This window comes from Arachis stenosperma, chromosome 3 (assembly GCF_014773155.1).
Source record: "Arachis stenosperma cultivar V10309 chromosome 3, arast.V10309.gnm1.PFL2, whole genome shotgun sequence".
NCBI lineage: Eukaryota > Viridiplantae > Streptophyta > Magnoliopsida > Fabales > Fabaceae > Arachis > Arachis stenosperma.
Window position 1 is genome coordinate 165,269,184 of NC_080379.1, and position 20,292 is coordinate 165,289,475.

The following is a 20,292-nucleotide window of genomic DNA, read 5'->3' on the forward strand; positions in this document are numbered from 1 at the left end:
GCGTGATTTTTTTAGGACAATCTATTTTTTTAAATAATTATATATGTAAAAAATCTTTAATCTTATATATGTATATCTATAGTAAATTGGCATTTTGTAAGTATTTTTTGTTGTCTATTGACTCTATTGACCAAAATTATTTTTCAAGTCTACTAACAATAAAAGGATTTAAATACCGAATACTCAACGAAGTTATAATAAAATTTGTTCTGAAACAATTTAACTAATATATATATATATATATATATATATATATATATATATATATATATATATATATATATATATATATATATATATATATATATATATATATATAATTCTAATAAGTGGGAATGTGGGATAAATAAGTATCACATTTAACAGGTATTTTTTTAAGAAATTGATACTGAATTTAAATGTTAATAATGGAAAATAATTTCATTATACTTTATAACACTTAATATTTGAAAAAAACTATTCCAAAACAATATTATATGATAATTATTATGGTATTGGTATCTTATAAATATTGCATAATTTTTTAAAATAGGTAGCTAGTTAATATTTTAATCAATTCAAAATATTTAATTTTTTACTATAAAAAATAATTTAAATAATTTAAACATCAAAACAAAAGACAATGTAAAATTTACTATATTATATATTCATTGTTATTAGATCTAATAATAGATAATATATAAAAATATTAAAAAACTATTAAAATTTATTATTATTTTTATTATTTTTAATTATTAATTTAATTAAATAATATATTTTAATTCATATTTTTAATATTAATAATTAATTAATAAAAAATAATAAATTTTAATAATATTCTTATTTGGTACAGATACAAATCATCGAAGTCAGAAGAAGTAGTGGTAATTGTTTCATAACTTTATTTCCCGAGAAGACAAAGTCATTGTAAAATGTTAAGAATTAGTATAAAATATTGAGAAATACTAATTAGTAATTTGTATGATAAATTGATATTTGAAAAGAGGTTTTTACTTATATACTGGATAGGAAGAAGAGAAGAATAAGAAAGGCGGCGGATGCGAGGCGAGGGGAAGAGATAGAAGAAGAATAAAGAAGAGGAAGTAGTCCCCATTCTCATATCCACAATTCACAAATTAGTTAGGCTTGGATGATCAGTTTGGTCCCTGTTAGCATAATACGCAGCTGAATAGCTATTACTGTTAGGTTAGGCTAGGCTGGATTGCCAATACTATCTTTGTTTGTTCCTTGTACATTAGGATTGATGGCTTCTCAATCGGCGAATGTTTGGGTGCTGCTCGGGCTGGGTATCGCCGGCATCTTGCTTCTTACCAGGAAGCTCAAGCACACTGTCAGACAGGATTTGGGCGCTTTCATTCAGAAGCTTCAGCTGCTCCCTCCGCCCCAGCCCGCTCCTCCCAAGGCTCCTCATCCTCTCACCGCCCTCACTTTCGCCCTTTCCGACCTGTATGTTTTCATTCTCTCTCTCTCTCTCTCTCTCTCTCTACTTGACTTACATACTTGATTACTTACCAGATTTGACATAGAGGGACACGTCTCCACTTTCGGGCATCCTGATTGGGCACGCACCCATGAAGCTGCTTCTTCCACTTCTCCCGTAGTCTCCGCTCTCGTTGAAGGCGGTGCGACCTGCCTTGGTACCACTCTTGTCGATGACCTAGCATACGGGTTCGTAAGGTTTTCTATTATTATGTTGCTTGTACTCTAAGTCTATGCAATTCATAACTCTAAGCCTATGCTTGGTACCACTCTTGTCGATGACCTAGCATACCACTCTTGGCCTTCCTGGGGTTATGAAATAGTAAACAACATGACATGCACTGCTGCACGGTATTGTGTGATTATAATTTCTTCCTAACATTACGCATTTGAGTGAAAACAAGTTGTTTTGGGCATCCTTATTTGCAGTATCAGTGGTGAAAATAAGCATTATGGAACGCCAACCAATCCTTCTGTGCCTGCTCGTGTACCTGGTGGATCCTCTAGTGGGGCTGCTGTGGCTGTTGCCGCCAATTTTGTGGATTTTTCATTGGGTGAGCATCTTAATGTCTTTTTCACTCCAATAGTTTTAGCATACATAGTATCTACTTCCATGACGTCAAGCAACTTTTCTGGGCACTTTGTGATTTTTGTGTGCCGGTGCCTTTGTTCTTTCTATAATATTATTTTTATGAAGGCTTGGTGCATCCCTTGCTTTTGTATTTATTCTTAGAATCAAGAATAGGGTTTTCTTAGTTGCAGTCTAGATTCATGCAGAAAGTACTTCACAAAGATGTTTAAGACATTAAAGGTTCAGACATGGTTCATGTTTGGGCTATTTTGGATTGATGGGAGTTAAGGTGTGGAGTGCAATGGATTTTAAAGGAGTGGAGTTATTATTCTACTCCATTGTTAGGACGAATTTGGGCATCCACTCTAAACACCTTAAAGGAGTGGAGTTATTATTCTACTCCGTTTGTTTTGATAGCAGTTAGTTGTGAAAAAGATGATAGAATCTTGACTAGTTGTTTGTTCAGGTAACTTGACGATCTATAAAAGCTCCAGCATGAGTAGAATGGGTAGCCCAGTAGAGAGAGGTAGAGGGTGTCCAAGAAAATATTGATAAATCCATTAAGAAGTAAGTGGATTGCCTATATACGTGGCTATGATAGGAATGGTGTTGTCATTTAGTTTCAGATAATTGATCCTATCTAGCCCTAAAAGGAGGTGTTGTTGTTACCGCCTTACAGCCACTCAGGATATTTTCAATTCAAAAGTGAAAGTGTATTCCTTCTATATTTGTTATTTTTGTTTAGTATTACAATATAAGTTTTGTATAATATTGACCAATGCTGATTTATTGCACCATATCTAACAGGTATTGATACTGTTGGTGGGGTGAGAGTGCCTGCTGGGTTTTGTGGCATTCTAGGATTTCGACCTTCATATGGTGCTGTTCCTCATGTGGGAATTATACCTATTTCAACAAGTCTAGATACTATTGGTATGAATGATCCAATTATATATTATGATCTGATCTTTGAGCATGTGTATATCGGTGGCTGTTACATCTATTTATTTATTTGGAATGATTAGTATACTTTCTTGGCTGAAAGATCAACCAGACGAGAAAATATATCTTATAATCACTTTTCATTTAAACCTCATAGTTCATTTATTTGTTTTTAAAATTAGTAAATTCACTTGGTTGAAAGATCAAGCAGTGGAGAAAATAAATGTTCTATTAAGGTTACTTTTTGTTTAACTTTCTTGTATAGCTACTGTCATTGTTTTGGTTTATCAATATGGATCCTTTTATTATGTCGTTTCTGCATTTCTCTATTTCTTTTTAATTCTGAAATGCCCTTTACAGGTTTGTTTGCTAAGGATCCTCATATTTTGTGTCGTGTTGGCCATGTACTCTTACAAGCACCATTTGTAACTCACCGGAATCCCCGGCAGATAGTTGTAGCTGATGATTGTTTTCAGCATCTAAATGTTCCTCTTGAAAGGAGTTTGCAGGTGGTGATCAAAGCCACTGAGAAGCTTTTTGGAAGTATGTCCTGCAGGGTGTTTGCTCTTGTGTGTGTGTTGTTTTAAGCTAAATTTTGTTGCTTATTAACTAACAGAACAATAACTTATAAACATTGGTTGTCTTAGGGCAAGTATTGAAGCACATAAATCTTGAGGACTATATAAGTGCTAAAGTTCCTAGCTTGAAGGAGCACTCTAACCAGAATACAAATGGTGAACTGAAATCTTCTTCATTAAAATTACTTGCCAACATTGCTCAATTCCTACAAAGGTTAGTTGTTTTTTTGTGACGTGAAAATACTGTTATAATTTGTAACTTTTACGGTAAGCACTTGATTAACAAGAATAAGTTTCTTTTCAATGTCGTTTGAACTTTTCATTTTCATTTGGTGTGTATTAATCACATCTGTGGAAGTCGTCAGTTATATAGTGTGATTATTATCAACCTATTGTACAGGCATGAATTCAAACTTAAGCATGATGAATGGACGAACACAGTAAACCCCGATCTTCATCCAGCTGTCTCAGCACAATTACATGGAAAGTTTGAGGTATCCGATGCAGAGATAGAAAAGTCCAAATCTGTTAGAAGTGACATGCGTGCTGCTCTAAATATGCTTTTGAAGGTAATGATTGTATCCCTCTCTGTATCCAACTTTTGTCAAGTCCTAATTTAACATAAGTTTTCGAAGTGGATTTGATCTTTAATTTGGCTGCATCTCCAAGTCCACAGTCAAATTTATCTTCAAATTCTGTTGCTATCTTACAAATTCTTATAGTGCGAAAAAAAAAGGTACCCGATGCACAAGCATCCCGCTTTCGCTACTCAGGGTTCGGGGGAATGCCTCTCCCAAAGGGAGTGCATAATAGTGTGTGATTGTTCAAAATTAAATTTTGCTGAATTTCCGCAAACTTAGGGAAAAAGGTCACTTAAAAAAACACAGATTGAGAACAGATACCATTCTAAACAAGTTACTGAATTTATAGTCCAGTCATACTAAAATCAAATTCATTTTTCTATAAAAAAGCAGTCTTGATATATTAAACATGATTGTGCCGAGTATAATTTGTTTTGATGCTTTTAAGGATGATGGAATTTTGGTGATCCCAACTGTAGCTGATCCTCCTCCAAAATTGGGTGGGAAGGAGATCCAGTCAGAGGATTATCAAAGCCGTGCATTTAGACTGCTTAGTATTGCTAGCTTGTCAGGTTGCTGTCAGGTAAAATTCTTCAGGTTTGGTTAATAAGTGCCCTTGGTGACTAGTGTACATGTTAAGGTTTCTAATGTAGAAATCTATAGTTGAAAACTAGAATGTTCCAAGTTTTCAAAGAATTTATATATAAAAAATATTTTAGAAGTTTCTATCATGAGTAACCTTAAGATGTGTTGGCACTTCCGCACTTGCCAGCAAAAACCCAAATTTTTACCATGCCAAGGGAAAAAAAATTCAAGTCATCATCTGGTGCTCTTTTTAGTCGCTTTTCTGACCATGCTATTCAACTTTTCTCTATATTCTGCTGTTTTATCCTTTCAGGTCACTATTCCACTAGGATTTTATGATAAGTGTCCTGTTTCAGTGTCCTTAATAGCTCGTCATGGTAATGATCTCTTTCTACTGGAGACTCTAGAAACCATGTATACAACTCTTCAAGAGCAGGCAGATGTTGCTTCCAAGGCTAAATCATCAAGAAATGTTGTCAGTAAGGAAGAGTCTGCTGAAATAGCAAAAGAGAAGGTATTGCTGTTATGTGAACAGAGGATATATTCAGTATTTGTTTCAATTATGGTTGTGTGATGTGATCTTTTATTTATAAATTAATGTAGTTTAGCATGTCTTTTTTTTAAGTTTGTGGTGTGGTTCCTATATTGCGGTGTATTTTTTATGTGATGTTGATGCATTCGTATGAATATTTACAACATTCGTCTAGTACATATAAGATTCTCAGCTATGGTTAACATCTTTAAGTGTATACCTTCCTTCTCTTCTGCCTGTATCTTGTATGGAGCCATGGAGACAATTCTACTGCAATTAATTGATGAATTTCTTATCTCCGTGCTCTTAGCATTTTTCCTGTAGCACAAACTTGGTTATCAATCCACGGAATCTTCATGCTGATACTGTATGACAGAACTATTCAAACTGAAAAGTGAACTTTTGGTTCTCCATAAATGTTGAACTCAAACTTTGATGGGAATTTAGGTGTTAACCTTGTCTATTCAAACATGTCAAACCATAAATAGTCAGAAAAGCTGAACTATCATAAAATTATTTTATATTATCTGTGTAGGTCCTCTCATCACCATGGGTAACCTCAAAATATTCTTTGTAAGCCTTCAGTCCTTAAAGAAATATCTGCAATAACTTCTGCACTTACATTTTTCAAAAGATTTTTTGTAAGCCTTAAGCCAATAAGGTGTATCTGCTATTATTTCTGTACTTGGATAAGTATATTTGATCATTGAACTGGTTGGTTTTCATAAGCAGCTCCTGGAGTTTTTATTGATCTCCTGATTCTTTTTATCATTATTTCTCACTTCGTTTATGTTCTTCTCCTTAATCCCTCCTTTTTCCTCATCACTTGATGATTCAGGGAAACCAGGCCTACAAAGATAAGCAGTGGCAGAAAGCCATTGGGTTTTATTCAGAAGCTATCAAACTTAGTGGCAATAATGCAACATACTACAGTAATAGGGCTCAGGCTTATCTAGAACATGGGAGGTAGCTTCTCACTCTTGCTAATTTTCTTCTCAAAATTGTATTACAAACATTTTGATGTTCTTTTATTGGCTTATCCAGTTATCTCCAAGCTGAGGCAGACTGTACAAAAGCAATTAACCTTGACAAAAAGGTGAGTGTTGTTTTCAGATAATGTTGAACTTGGAAGTGTATGATGTCATTGTGATTTGTGACTGATGATTTGTCTGTCATAGATTATGCAAGAACTCGTAGACTTCTTGGCATATGCATGGATGACATTTTGTGGCAAAATAGAATAAGATTCTTTGTAATTCTGAAGATATTTACATTGTATATTGGGTGCATGCCATGGTTTACAAAATTTATCTACTTTGCTATGACAAGAATAATTAAAGCTTCGAGAAAGAGAGATTTAGTAGCTCTGCTTCTTCATCAGTTGATACTTGCAATGAATAATTGAGCATTGAGCATGATTATCAAGCAATTTGTTGGTAACATCCCTTCAATACCTTATTTTACACAGAATGTAAAGGCCTATTTCCGTAGAGGCACAGCTCGAGAGATGCTAGGCTACTACAAGGATGCAATTGATGGTAAGATATTTCCTACATTTATGAGAACCTTGTCAATATCATTTCTTTCATCCCTTCTGACATTCATGGTAGATGTCCATTCTGGAGTATTATTTTATTTTACACATACATGTACATCATACATAAGATTGATCCCCAACCACTAGGTAGTAAATGGATTTAATTTGTTTTTATTTCTTTATTTATGTGTTTCGACTATACTTCAAGTATTTCTTTTAATTTTTTGAGATGGGTTTTAAAACATTATGTTTTGCTGAAGATTGAACCGTTCCTATGCTTGAAATTCAATGTTTGTGGTGAAATTGCATTTGAATTGTCAAATTTGTTGTAGTATTAGACAATTACATGTGTGTATGTCTAAATAAGTTTCTTGTGTTAATCCTAATTACATGTCGATAATATTAAATTTATTCTGCAGATTTTAAATATGCCCTTGTGCTTGAGCCAACGAACAAAAGGGCAGCTGCAGCTGCTGAAAGGCTGAGGAAGCTATTCCAGTAGGCTTATGGCTGTGAAATTTGAACACAAGGTCGAAGAAGGACAAAAGAAAAGGGGTTGGGGACTTGGGGGTAGGGAGTAAGTGATCTTAATGGTCTTTGTAGGGATGGACAGTAATACCCCATAACCATTTAGGCCTTGAAATGATTGATTGGTATGCGGTCCTAGTTGCAGTGCGATAATCACACAGGAGTAATTTGATATGTGGTTTCTTGCGGAAAAAATGATGATGATTCTTTTGTTGTTCACGGCAAAGGCTAATTATAGACGTTGAAACTTGAAAACGTGTATTCTTAGGTGTTATTGACACAGTGACGTGTTATTTCTATTTGCTAGAAGGATCCCCAATTTTGACCACGGTTAATTTAGTTGTATTGTAATATAGTATCAGATATTAGTCAAGTAAGTTGGATGCTTTTTACCAATCAATAATTCTATGTTGCTTATTGTGCATCTGCGCTTTTTTCCTTGGGTTGCATTTAGTTGGAACTTTTTTCCTTGGGTTGCATTTAGTTGGAACCAGGGGTGACTGATTACTTGTTCGAACCCGAACTGAACCAATTAAATTGGTTTTGAAACCATCGAGTAATTTGGTTTAATCCGAACCAAATCGATGGCTTTTGTTAGTGATTGGTTCGGGTATCAATTTTGGGGGTGTGAAATTCAAACCAATTCGTGAATTTGATCCTATATTAATTAAATAAAAAAATTGGTGTTTAATTAAAAAATTTATATTTTCATTTGACAAAGATTATTCACTATTAATATGTTTAGATTTTAATGAATTTAGTTTTTAATGTATTTAGTCTTTAACATGTTTGAATTATTTCTATTGATGTTATTGTTGAATTTTTAAGATAAAAATTTAGTTTTTTTATGAATTTTAAAGTCATTCGATATTCAATTATCCAAACCGAATTAATTTGTTTTTAATTGGTTTGGTTTGGTTCGAGTACATATACAAAAAAATATAAATTCAAACCAAACCGAACCAATTACATTTTAATCGATTCGGTTCTAATTTCATCTTAAATCCGAATCAAACCGACTCGTACTCAGCCTTAGTTGGAGCTTGGGACTTGGGAAGTTAATAGGTGAAAATTTTAATGAATAAATTTTAAGTGTATTGTTACGTAATAGAAATCTGGAACATCAATGGCAGATTTCAACAAGGTCAGTAAGACGGTAACCTCACTGGGATTAGAAAGATGCACGTGTTCCAGAATATATTCGTATGGAAACATTTACACAAGAGAGAAAGAACTTGGAGATCGTCATCTCGTCTTAAGCTAACGTTTGCTTGGACGATCGACAAACAAAATCATCGTCTCAATCAAATGCTAGAAGCTCATCCAGCTGTTCGTCTGTCCAATGCGGAATTGTATTTTGTGGATTTGAGATCACTCTTTGTCCTTCTAAGTGGTTTTTTACCTCGGTTTCTACACCAGCAGATATATGAATCGAATTTTTTGTTAAAGAACCACCGCCTCGAGCACTGCATGCTAGGTTTAGATTGTCTCCTTCAGCTGATTTAGGTGGATTGTGCTGGCCGTTCAACTCAGTTTGGAGCCCATCACCACAGGTTACTTCTTCAGGTCGAACATTATCCTGTTTAAATGATAAGTTCTCTCTTTCGAAAACAGATTTTTGGTTTCTGTTGTTTCCATCATCAGAGTGACAGCTTGGTACAACTAAATCTTCTCCCATTTGTTTGTGAATATCTACTCCTTCTATAAACTTTGAGCCTAAGCTGAGGTTAGTCATGATTCCTTCAGTTCTTTCCTGTGGCAGAGCAAATGTATTGTCCATCATCCGTGACTCTTCATGTCTTTCTTCTGTAAGAAACCTTGAATCTAACCTATTACCAATCAAGATTCCTTCAGTTCTTTCTGGTGGTAGAGAGAATGTCTCAGCAGGCATCCTTGACTTTTCATGCCCTTCTCTTGCAACGAGCCTTGATTCTATTCTGTGATCTTCAGTTCTTTCCTTCTCTGACAGAGAGAATGTATTGCCCAGCGTCCTTGGTTCTTCATGCCTTTCTGTGGCAAAAGGCAGACAACAAATGAGCAGATATGGATTTTCTAAGACCTCAATCTTGTCAGTTAGCCATTGAAGTGAGGGGGAATCACCACTTCCGAAGGCAGAGAAGGATCAAATTAAGGAACTTGAGCTATATCGCTGACATATATAAACATAAGTAAATACCCATATCTGATGTAGTCTGCCTCGCTGAGATAGAAGGATGAATTTGTCCTGATGGAAGTCCGCTGTCCTTGCAGAAAATCTGTATAACATAAACAATCAGAAGCAACATGTAGTCATATAAATGACCTCATTCTTCAAGGAAAAAGGAAAGAGTCTGGATCCAATTATCACAATCTAGTGAGTAGTGACATAACTGATTAGTTTCTTTACTCATGAAGCCAATCCATTAACATTCTGCACTAACGGAATGATAGGTTGGGAGGTAAAAGTTTAATGGAGGAGATCGATAGATAAATTTAGAAATCAAACTCACCCATGAAAATTTCAACCTCATTTTTTAAGTTTCCAAACTAACTAACTCTTAGTTAAGGTACGAGTGTAAATATGGAGGTTAAACTTTTGTAGATTAGCTTTGCTATATAACTATACTTACAAGTCCAAATCCCAAGTCCCAATACCCTAAACCCAATCCATGAAATTTTCTACCCTTGTATGACCATATATGAGAGCAATTTGGCTCAAGTCAACGGTTGATATGTGCTGAGAAATGGAAAACCCATGTTTCTACTTACAGAGAAGAAGGGATAAAAAGTTGAGGCCAAAACATAGATGATCCCATACCTTGAGTATGTTACGTAATGTTATGTTGAGATAAAAAGTCGAGCGAGTGGGAGCAAATACAGCCACCTGAATTGGGGAAGGTTTTCACGCAAACAAGGAAGCAAAAAAAGTAAAAAAGTTCAATACAAATCATGAACCAGAAACGAACTCAACATGTGTAGGATGCAGAGAGCCAAGCAAAGAAATTGACCTTTTGGAGGACTACAACTGAACCAACAGTTATATCCTTCCCATATTCACTGTCGGAGAAGGTTTTATGGTGAACACTGGCACTAATTGTTCCCGTAGGGTCCTGAAATAAAAATTTAGAGACTCAGATATGTGTAGGTAAAGCATGAGTTTAGTTTACGAGAAAGTAGGGGCAAAACCTTGAGGGTGACCATCATGTCTCCAAAACCATTGGGAGTGCACGATTTGATAACAGCTACGACCAGAGGCACTCTCACGACATTGAGATGCTTCTTGATTGAGTTCAAAGGCGTCACAGAATCACTCTCTCTGTCCAGGGAACGAAGGAAATGGAAGGCGGAAAGCCACGCATTCGTGGTGAAATCGTGATCGCTTTCGTGGCCGTTTTGGACGACGCGGCGAATGAATTCTTGTGTGGGAAGAAGGGGCTCTTCCAGGGGACCTCGGGATCTCCGGTGCATCATGGCGGCCTGAACGGCACCGGCAGGACCCGGAATGAGCGGTGGCGGTGGCGATGCAGAGTCGGCGTCGATTAGGGTTTGGGATTGGGATTGGTGTTGGATGGAATTGGAATCGGAATTGGAATGGGAGTGGAATCGCTTGCAAGGGCGGAGAAAGGAAGAGAGATCAGAGTCGTCGACGTCAAGCTCTGCCCATGGTTCCAACTCCATTCTGCACTGACTATGTAGAGCGCCAAACAGAAAATTGCTTAACGCGGGAAGCTCCAGTCTTGTGGCTGTGGTGCCTGCCAATGGGCTCTTGGGCTTGGATTCAAGTATTTTTGGGCTTGAAGGGCTAAGATCTTCGCCATTGTCTGCCTTTTTTACCTTTAGGCTTTCAGCATACCCTTAAATTGTTATTTCCGGCCCTTTCTTTTTTATCATTTTTTTAACATGAATTATATTTAAAAAAATAATACACATTCACGTACAGTTATTTTTATGTGAAGTTGTTAATTAAAAATTTTTAGATAACAATTTAGTCAAATATGTCAAATTATTTAATACTTCTCAACTAACAACTTTATATAAAAATAATTGCACGTGAGTCTCTACCTTAAAAAATTATTATTCACATATTTGATTAAATGCTTGCTGTGAATAATTCTATAAATACTATTCAAAAATATATATGAGGTGGAGGGTGAATATATATATGAGGTGGAGGGTGGAGGGGAGAGGGGGGAGGGGATAGGAAAAAAATATTTGTACTATGCTCTTATTTTAAAATATATATTATTAATAATTTGTTAAATTTATATAAGAGTAAATTATTAATTTTTATACACGAAAGTTGAAAATGTTGACATATCAATTCATAAAAAAAATTATTATTTGTATCTATAAAATATGAGTTTTACACAATAAAATTATTTAAACATTAAAAAATTACTTAAAAATTCTAAATTACCTTTATATTATTGTTTTTAATTTTTCATTGAACACAAAACAGAGTGCTACCACCTAATACTCCTGCAATAAATCAATCGCCAAACTCGAACAGCTTATGTGGAAAATTGAATGAATTGAACAATCTTCACCTTAGTCAAACATTGAGTTCAAGGGATCACCACCTCATTTTCTTCATCACTATCACCACCACCACCACCACTATACCTCTATCATCATCTTCTTCACATAAAGCAACAACAACAATAACAACAACAACAACAACAGTAAAAGCAAAGAGAAAAAATGAAGAAGACAGTGACAGATCCACATAAAAAGAAAATGCTATGGAATTGAGAAGAGAGAAATTTGTAGTTACAGTGTTGTTTCAACCGCAGTTTCAAAGATAACACTCCCGTAAGTCACTGTCCCCTTTCTCAACTTTTTCTCTGTCACTTTCGTGGCTCGATTCATCCATGTTTTTCACTGCCATGGATTTTCTGTTTTTATTTTATTCCCCTTCCTATAACTCAATCAATACAAAAATTTGTAATCTCATAACCGTAGTTTTCTATTTTCGTTATCTTCTTCGTTCAATGACGTCTCCTTTTATGTGTTTGTGCTTATCTTCTTGTTTTAAGTTGCATGTTGATTCTAAAGGAAACCCTTTTTTTAGGGCTTCTATTTTAAGTGAGCTTTGAAACATGAGATACGGCAAGAGATGATTGTCAGCGGTGCTGCACGGAGGATTCATCTTGGATTTGAGGACTCGAAGGAGAGAGAGAAAGAGAGAGAGAGGGAGGGAGGGAGGGAGAGAGAGAAAGGGGGAGTTGGCAGAATTGGCGTACTCTGGCGGCAACAACAAACTCAGAAAATGGAAGGAGAAAGAGAAGATGGGGTTAGTGGTGATAGTGTTGGTAAGGTGATAAGAAAATGATGGAGTGGCTAGTGGGAAGGAAAAAAGATATTCTGGATAATGATAAGGGTAATTTAAAATTTTTATGTGATTTTTTAGTATGTTGATAATTTTGTTATATGAAATCTATGTTTTATGGATACTAATGATATTTTTTTTATAAGTGTCAACGTTTTTAATTTTTGTGGATAAAACTAATAGTTTATTTTTATATAAATTATATATTATTAAAATATCTTTGACCGTATTTGTCTAAGTTACTAATCATAAGTAGGTTTAAGATCTGTTAGATTTCTCAAAAAGACATCTCGCTATATTTATATTTTTATAATAAATATCATTTTGACATTGGTTTTTTTCAATAATTAAATATGTTTCTTTATTCTATTAATTAAAAATTTTGAATACATAATTGGTGCGTTCTCTGGTGATATTGGATTTACAGTGGCTAAGCTGGCTACATCAAATACATCTATAAGAGAGAGACACGTGAAAGTTAATTTTAGTGTTTGACCGTTCCTTAATTGAGTTAAGATGCAGTGAAATTATTAACACTATACGATAATTGTTTAGTTTTGTTGTGGTTAAGTAATAAACATTAAAAAGGACAAATTAAAAAAAATTAAAATAAAAATAAAATTTAAAAAAAATTATTTTTTGGGTTCCATTTGTTGCCACTGCCACACTTTGAAGCTTTGGTTTGAAGCTCATGGCGGCTCGTTGAGAGTGGAGTCGCCGCAAACAGCAACCCTAATAATATGAAACCAACCACACTAGTTCACTCCGTTTATTGGCACCTTAAACTTGTCGTCTCTTCTTTTACCGCCGCCACCTAATAACTCTCCGCCAATTCTCTCTTTCGTCATTTCTCCGCTCGTTATCCTAACAACGATCTCTCCTCTCGTCCAACTACACTGTCGAATTCATGTTCATTTTTGGCCACAATAACGAGTCTTACACTTGTATGAAATTAACAACTAACCTCCTTCAATAAAACTGTCCCAATAATTTTGTTGCTGAAAAATTTTCTACTGCACTTTTAAAATGTCAATCTTTCCTACACAAGTAAAGCCCATCAAGCAATTCATGCGCTCTTTTTCAATATCCGATGAACAATTACTTCCATGGCTGCACAATTTCACACCTTCTTTCCTACACAATTTCACCTGGATCTCCAACACATGAAATTTCAAGTTGAGGTAGAGAAATAACAATTACAACATCATATAGTATATTACATCCATTTCTGTGTATTTGTGACTTGTGTTCGTGCGCTCCTCAAAACTGTCACGACAATGAACAATTACTTCCACACCACTAGTATTTGAGAAGCAATTTAATCCAACATGTAATTACCCTTTTAGACTTACCTACTTTTTAAAATTCTTTATTTATTTCTGTAATAAAAAATTGTTTATTATTATCCTTAGACTATGCATAATATAATTTACTTTATAAATACATACATAATGCCTTGTTGTAAAACGTCACAGCTGTCATATTTTTATTGGTAGGTCAATACCTAGCTATATATAGTTACTGTAAACAAAACCGCCACAGTCGTCGCCTACATAATTAATTAGTAAAAATTGTATTTTTATACAAATATTAAAAGTATTTAGTGTATGAGTATAGTATTTTTTTTAAATATCGATCACATAATATATTTTATTCTGTACATATTTTTCTCCCATTCTATTTTAGCATTTGGCAACTTAACCACAATCAGCACCAACGGAAATAACTAAAACGTTTCAAACAATTTAACACACTAGAGAGTAGAGACCTCTGCTCTTATTCTTTTGTATTCAAAGTTTCAAACAACAAAAGACACGTTCTTTTTCTAACACTCAGTCAAGACTTGACTTTGCATTGTTGGTTTTATTTTTATTTTTTTAATGTTTTGAAATTCATTATTGATGTCATGACTCATGATTGAGAAAAATGTTAAATTTCAGTATTTTTCTTTTATATTTATTCAAACTAATATTGTTAAATCAATTATAATAGGTGTATATTAAAAATTAATCATCATTTTTCGTTGTTAGACCACACATTATTACAAATATATATCTAAAAATATATTATAATTAATTTTAGTGTAGACATAATATTTTTATTGTTTGACTACAATCTACAGATGTAATTTTTATGAATAAATCCATTGTGTAATTTATAAAAATGGATACTTCATTTTCCTTTCCTAATCATCACAGATATTCTTTGATGAATGTTGAGAGAGTAATACTTTCAATATAAATAAAAAAAATTAACTAGCGTTGATTTAAATATAAAATAAAAAATATTTATCACTTAAGATAACAGAAAATAAAGGAAATTAACAGACGTTAATTTTTTCCATCCTAGGATATATCCACAATTTTTCTTTGGTTGATTTTCAATTTCTTTTTTTCAACAGAGTAAATAGGTAAACGCTTATCCGTACAAATTGGGGATTACTGGATTAGGGGTTGAGAGCGAGGCGAAGAGCGTGAATGAGGGAATCGGATGTTCCGCTCCTTCCTCTCCAAAACACACATACCCACATATCCGCCCCCTCCCCTCCTCCTATCTTTCCTCCTCATTATTAATATTATTAATTATTAAATTATTATTGCATATATCCCTCGTAACGAACTCTCTCTCCCCCTCCCTCAGGACAGGGTTTCACTTTCACACAACTACCGCTATTCCTTGGCAACATCCTAACAGAATTCTGGTAGGCCCTATATTATTAGTTAGTATTATTATGATTTTCAACTCTGTTTGCTTATATTTATTTATGCTGTTCGTTGCACAAAATAGATATTAAAAAAGGACGGAGAGGGAGCAGCTAGGAGATTATTATTATTATTATTGTGATCAACATCAGCGCCAAATTAGAGAGTCCTGCAGGGAGAAAAGTGAATAATCATGATGAATGACCTGATGGGGCTTCTTAGGATTCACATCAAGCGTGGTGTGAATCTGGCGGTTCGTGATGTGAATACCAGTGACCCATACTGCGTGGTTAGGATGGGGAAGCAGAAACTCAAGACACGTGTCATAAAAAAGGATGTTAACCCCGAGTGGGATGAAGAGCTTACCCTTTCCGTACAAGATCCCAGCGTTCCGTTCACGCTGACTGTGTATGACCACGACACGTTCACGAAAGACGACCCCATGGGGGATGCAGAGTGTGACATACACCCCTTCATAGAAGCATTGAAGATGAACACTGAAGGCCTCCCATCGGGCACCATAATCACCCGAATACAGCCTGGCAGGCAAAACTGCCTTGCTGAGGAGAGCCGTATTACTCTCGTCGACGGCAAAATTGTCCAAGACATTGTCCTTAGATTGCGACACGTCGAATGTGGTGAGGTTGAACTCCAGTTGCAATGGATAAATATTCCTGGATCTGTCATGTGACGCCTTTTTTATTTTTCTTTTTTTTTTTTTTATCTCATCACATGCATGCAGCATGCTTTATTAATTACTCTATGCATATATATACATACAACTAAACTTGCATTGCCATCTCTGATCTCAATATATAGCTTTATTCCCTATATATATTGCCTGTTTTGCATTTTTCGTTTCCTTTTTCTAAAATTTATGCCCCTCTTGCTGAACGCCCGAACGTCCTTATTTCTTTTTTTTTTTTTTTTTTTTTTGTATACAAGGGCTCGGTTGTTGATTAGCTTGTGATCAATCATCAACTAGCGTGAAAATATCAATTTGTATCAACTTTACTAATAAATACATATAACATATACTTTACATTATTCTTACATCTCTTTGGAATTATTTGGTCAGATTTATTATTGCCAAGATAGATAATATTATTTACGCCCCGTTCAAGATAATAAACTACTCCCTCAGTTCATATATATATTTGATGTGACAACGTTAGCATATTAGTGCCTAAAGATATCAAACCTATCCGCCACGAAGAAAAGCATGCATAATGTATGAAATGACTAACGTTATTTAGTTATATATATTATCTTTAAATTTAGACTAAGGTTACACTAAAATTAATTATTAATTTAAAATATATATTAAAATATAAAATATGTTTCGGCCCAGTCTAGCTGACCTACTATCCGGACCTAAAAAGTCGGCCGACCCACCGGTTTGCACGACCTGAGTCGGGTGGCGACCCGAGTGCCACCTCCCACCACACAATGCACATGACGGCTGGGAAGGAAGTTTTTTGGAAGGTGGCTCTTCCTGTGGGACCCGTCCTATTATAGAGATTATATAAAGCTAGGGAGTGTCCTATTCCTTCCAAGGTACGTCACCTATCTTTTATCTTAACTGTTATCTTTGTACGGACACTGATTTTGGCGTCGGAACCCTTTTACAAGTGGCCTCCTTCCTCGTTCTACATCGTCAGCCCGAAAAAACTTTAAACCCCAGTTTTCTCTTCCATACGCCAGTCCGAGAGATTCATACGCACTAAGGTGATCCGAATCCAGTTTTTCCATCATCCCTAAACGTTCGGTGACCTATCCAAAAAACGGACAAACAAACAAAATATATATTAAAATAAAATTAAATTATACATATATTTATATAAAAATATATAATTAATTTTAAGAGTTAATTTTAATGTATAAATTAAATAATAATTTTTATTATCCTTATGTGTTGCGTATATTATTACTAAAATGATGGCAAATAGGATCAAGGGGGGATTTAGAGGGGAATTAGTGGAGGCCATGACTCCGTAGAAAATTTTGAAATTTTTATGTATTATATGATGATATATTTAAATTTAAAATTGAATTGTTAGTCTAGTAGTTAATTAGAATATTTTTTGTTAGGCCAACTATTTTTAATTTTTATCAATAAATCTTTTTAATTCTATTATTGCATAAAAAATACTTTAATTTTTATAACAAATTCTAATTAAATAGTAAAAAAAGTATATACATAAAAATTAAATTATTTCAACATTTATTTATTTTTTCATGATATTAAAATAATAATATATTAAATAAATTATATATTAGTATGAATATTTACATATTTTATTTATTAATTTATTTTAAATGCATATATTAAAAATATCTGAATAACTGATCTATCTTATTCATGTTATATTTTTTATACTAATAAAAGATAAAAATTAAAATTTTAGTTATTATAAATGCTATTAAATATAAAATTATTATTTTTTAGTAGAACTTTTTATTTTAATATAACATTTATTAATAATTTTTTATTAAAAATAATAATAGAAAATAATATCATCAATTATATGATACAATATTTAATTATACAAATAAATATTTAACTTTTGACCTCCTCTTCAAAAAATTTTCTGGTAACCGTACCCCAAATTTATCTCATATATATATATATACTGGTAACCCGAAACAAGTTAAATTGATATTATAATACCAGATAAAGATAATAAGAAATAATCAAAAGGCTAGGAACATAATTTTCTCATGTGAATGGTAAAACACGAATTTAGAAGCTTTTAGAGAAAATAATTAAAAAACAAGATTCAATAGGAAAATTACAAACTTCGTTCCCATATGCATGATGATGAAAGAGAGGTTAGAGATGAGAATTTATGTGTGCTCTCATAGAAGTGAGAGAATTATAAGAGAGAAGCTTGTGAAGAGAAAATGATTTCAGTAAAATGGTGAATGTTTCAATTACTTATGTACAGAGTTCTGCCTTTATACAGAAATAAAGCAAAACAAGCTAACCACTTCTAACTAGTCTAACAGAATGCATCTAATGATTAACATCAACTATCTCTAAGAGAATTGCAACTAACTAATAATCACCTAACTAATAAATTTAACACTGACACTTTGACAAACTTTAATTTAACTAACTACATAACTGAATTGTAATTAGTTTTAAATATAAGAAAAGTTGGTAATTATTGAGTTAAAGATTGATTTTGGATTTATATATATGACGACAAATATTTACTGATTTAAAAGTTTAAATTGTTTTAATGTGTGTTTTAAGTGATGCAGGCTCATTGTTCATTTTTCAGTCCAAGCTTAAGTTGCTTCATCACATTTTCAATACACCAACTTAAGATTCCAGCCCAATACTCGTAATAAGCACCATTTAGAAAATACATGTCAAGAGAGAGAGAGAGTTCTTAAACATTCATGTTTGGAATAAAAGAAGAAAAGATAAAAGAATATTTGACACTATTAAGAGACAGCTGAAGTTCTAGAAAAAAAAATAAGGACACAAGGACAATATCACTATTTCAAAGACATCAATAAAGTAATTAATATTCAGAAAATCACTAGCAAAATTGGGTCGAGCAAAACAAAAATGAAGATATATTTATAATAGCAAAAAAATAGAAATGATATGCATGTCAAGGAAGACAGCAAATCCAAAGACAGTAGAGATGTTGGAGTAACTTCTCAAACAAGCAGAGTTAGTAGAGCAAAATGAAAAAGTATTGCAAGCCGATAGAGACCGCTTCACCGCACAAATTCAAGAAGGAAATTGAAGAGGCAGTGATAGAATTTGAAGAGCAAGCAATTGAGCAGAAATCATTTTTCTTCAACCTTGAGCTTCATTCAAAATTTTAGTGTTATGACTATCTAATGTTATTTTTCTGTAATTGAGAAAAAGACTTGTTATGGTGAGGTGAAAAATATAAAAAATCCATGAGAGAAGAGACAAGAAAGATACAAGAAAAAGTCAATTCAGTTTTTGTGTAATTTTATTATGTTGAACTAAGATTTATTTTTTTCTTGTCAAGCTGGGATAGCACTTGGTGGTTAATTAAACTAGAGGGTTCTCCTTGTCAAGTTGGAACAGCACTTGGTGGTAACTAGGCTTGGGTATAAGCTTAGAATATGATACTAAATGAATTAAGAGTGTAATTCATTGGTGTTAGTGTATGTAATCTGATTGATTATAGTGGAAATTCCACCATAGTTGTGGTGAAGACTGGATATAGCTTTCATAGAACTTGAAAACCAAACCAGGATATATAGTGGTCTCATTTTCTTCTTCTCTTCTCTATTTTTTTCTGGTTTTAGAGACAAAATGAAAAAAAAATCTTCTATATAATTAGCTTATGCAAAAACAGAGCAAAAGAAGTTCACCTCTGGATTTAACTTGATTCAACCTCCTTTTCAAGTTCTAACAGTTCCATCAGTAATTTACAACTTCATTCTATGCAAGATCCTACTGTAAGCTAGAGGTGTGAATGTCCTTTAATCCCAACTTGAGGCACATATTTTTAAAAGAGCCTGATGATAACAATTTTGTTAAAACATTTAGCAATTGTTAGTGACTTGCAATCGGAAGAAAGAAAGGGACGGAGGGGGGGAGAAAGAGAATCGGGTGGTGTTGTTTCCAGGGAAGACCATGGAAGTCGGCTCCTCTAGTGTTGGGGATGCTAGATTTGATGGTCTGAAGTTTACTAGGAAGCACATCCTTCCATACAGCTAGATTGCTATGGATGATGCTGCTATCCGAAATCATCTTAATATTTTAATCCAAGGGAGAATTCATACTGCTGGGGCCTGCACCTCCTTCTTTGATATTTTTGACGAAACTCCTTTGAGCTCTACCCAAAGATCTTTGGAGGATCTCCAAGGGAGGATTACCATGTATCAAGAGGATGAGAAGAGGCTGCAGGAGGAGAACAATAAATTGAAGGAAGCGCTTGCCCAGGCCCGGT

At 33.9% G+C, this 20,292-nt stretch overlaps 3 protein-coding genes across 4 annotated transcripts; 2 read left to right on the forward strand and 1 right to left on the reverse strand.

Annotated features, from left to right (window-relative positions):
• The first annotated feature begins 1,014 nt into the window (after positions 1-1,014).
• LOC130969471 (translocon at the outer membrane of chloroplasts 64) lies at positions 1,015-7,761 on the forward strand. 2 transcript variants are annotated; one of them, XR_009081855.1, is made up of 14 exons: positions 1,015-1,446; positions 1,516-1,668; positions 1,909-2,033; positions 2,858-2,983; positions 3,353-3,535; positions 3,640-3,784; positions 3,971-4,139; positions 4,600-4,734; positions 5,050-5,250; positions 5,804-5,841; positions 6,107-6,234; positions 6,313-6,364; positions 6,737-6,806; positions 7,225-7,761. XR_009081855.1 is itself a non-coding variant. In XM_057895209.1 (13 exons), the coding sequence occupies exons 1-13, from the start codon at positions 1,244-1,246 to the stop codon at positions 7,305-7,307; spliced, it is 1,773 nt and encodes a 590-aa protein (XP_057751192.1). In that variant the 5' UTR covers positions 1,015-1,243; the 3' UTR covers positions 7,308-7,751. The 2 variants fall into 2 exon arrangements, 1 of the variants encoding a protein (XP_057751192.1); XM_057895209.1 differs by lacking the exon at positions 5,804-5,841 and having other exon boundaries at positions 7,225-7,751.
• A 616-nt stretch (positions 7,762-8,377) lies between these two features.
• LOC130967215 (uncharacterized) lies at positions 8,378-13,489 on the reverse strand. The gene is made up of 6 exons (XM_057892031.1): positions 13,421-13,489; positions 10,499-11,146; positions 10,321-10,422; positions 10,131-10,196; positions 9,510-9,588; positions 8,378-9,343 (listed from the first exon to the last, which is right to left on the reverse strand). Exons 1-6 carry the CDS (start codon positions 13,487-13,489, stop codon positions 8,634-8,636), a joined length of 1,674 nt encoding a protein of 557 aa, XP_057748014.1. The 3' UTR covers positions 8,378-8,633.
• A 1,570-nt stretch (positions 13,490-15,059) lies between these two features.
• On the forward strand, positions 15,060-16,134 carry LOC130970419 (protein C2-DOMAIN ABA-RELATED 4-like). The gene is made up of 2 exons (XM_057896502.1): positions 15,060-15,342; positions 15,429-16,134. The coding sequence occupies exon 2, from the start codon at positions 15,537-15,539 to the stop codon at positions 16,032-16,034; it is 498 nt and encodes a 165-aa protein (XP_057752485.1). The 5' UTR covers positions 15,060-15,342; positions 15,429-15,536; the 3' UTR covers positions 16,035-16,134.
• Positions 16,135-20,292: the final 4,158 nt, after the last annotated feature.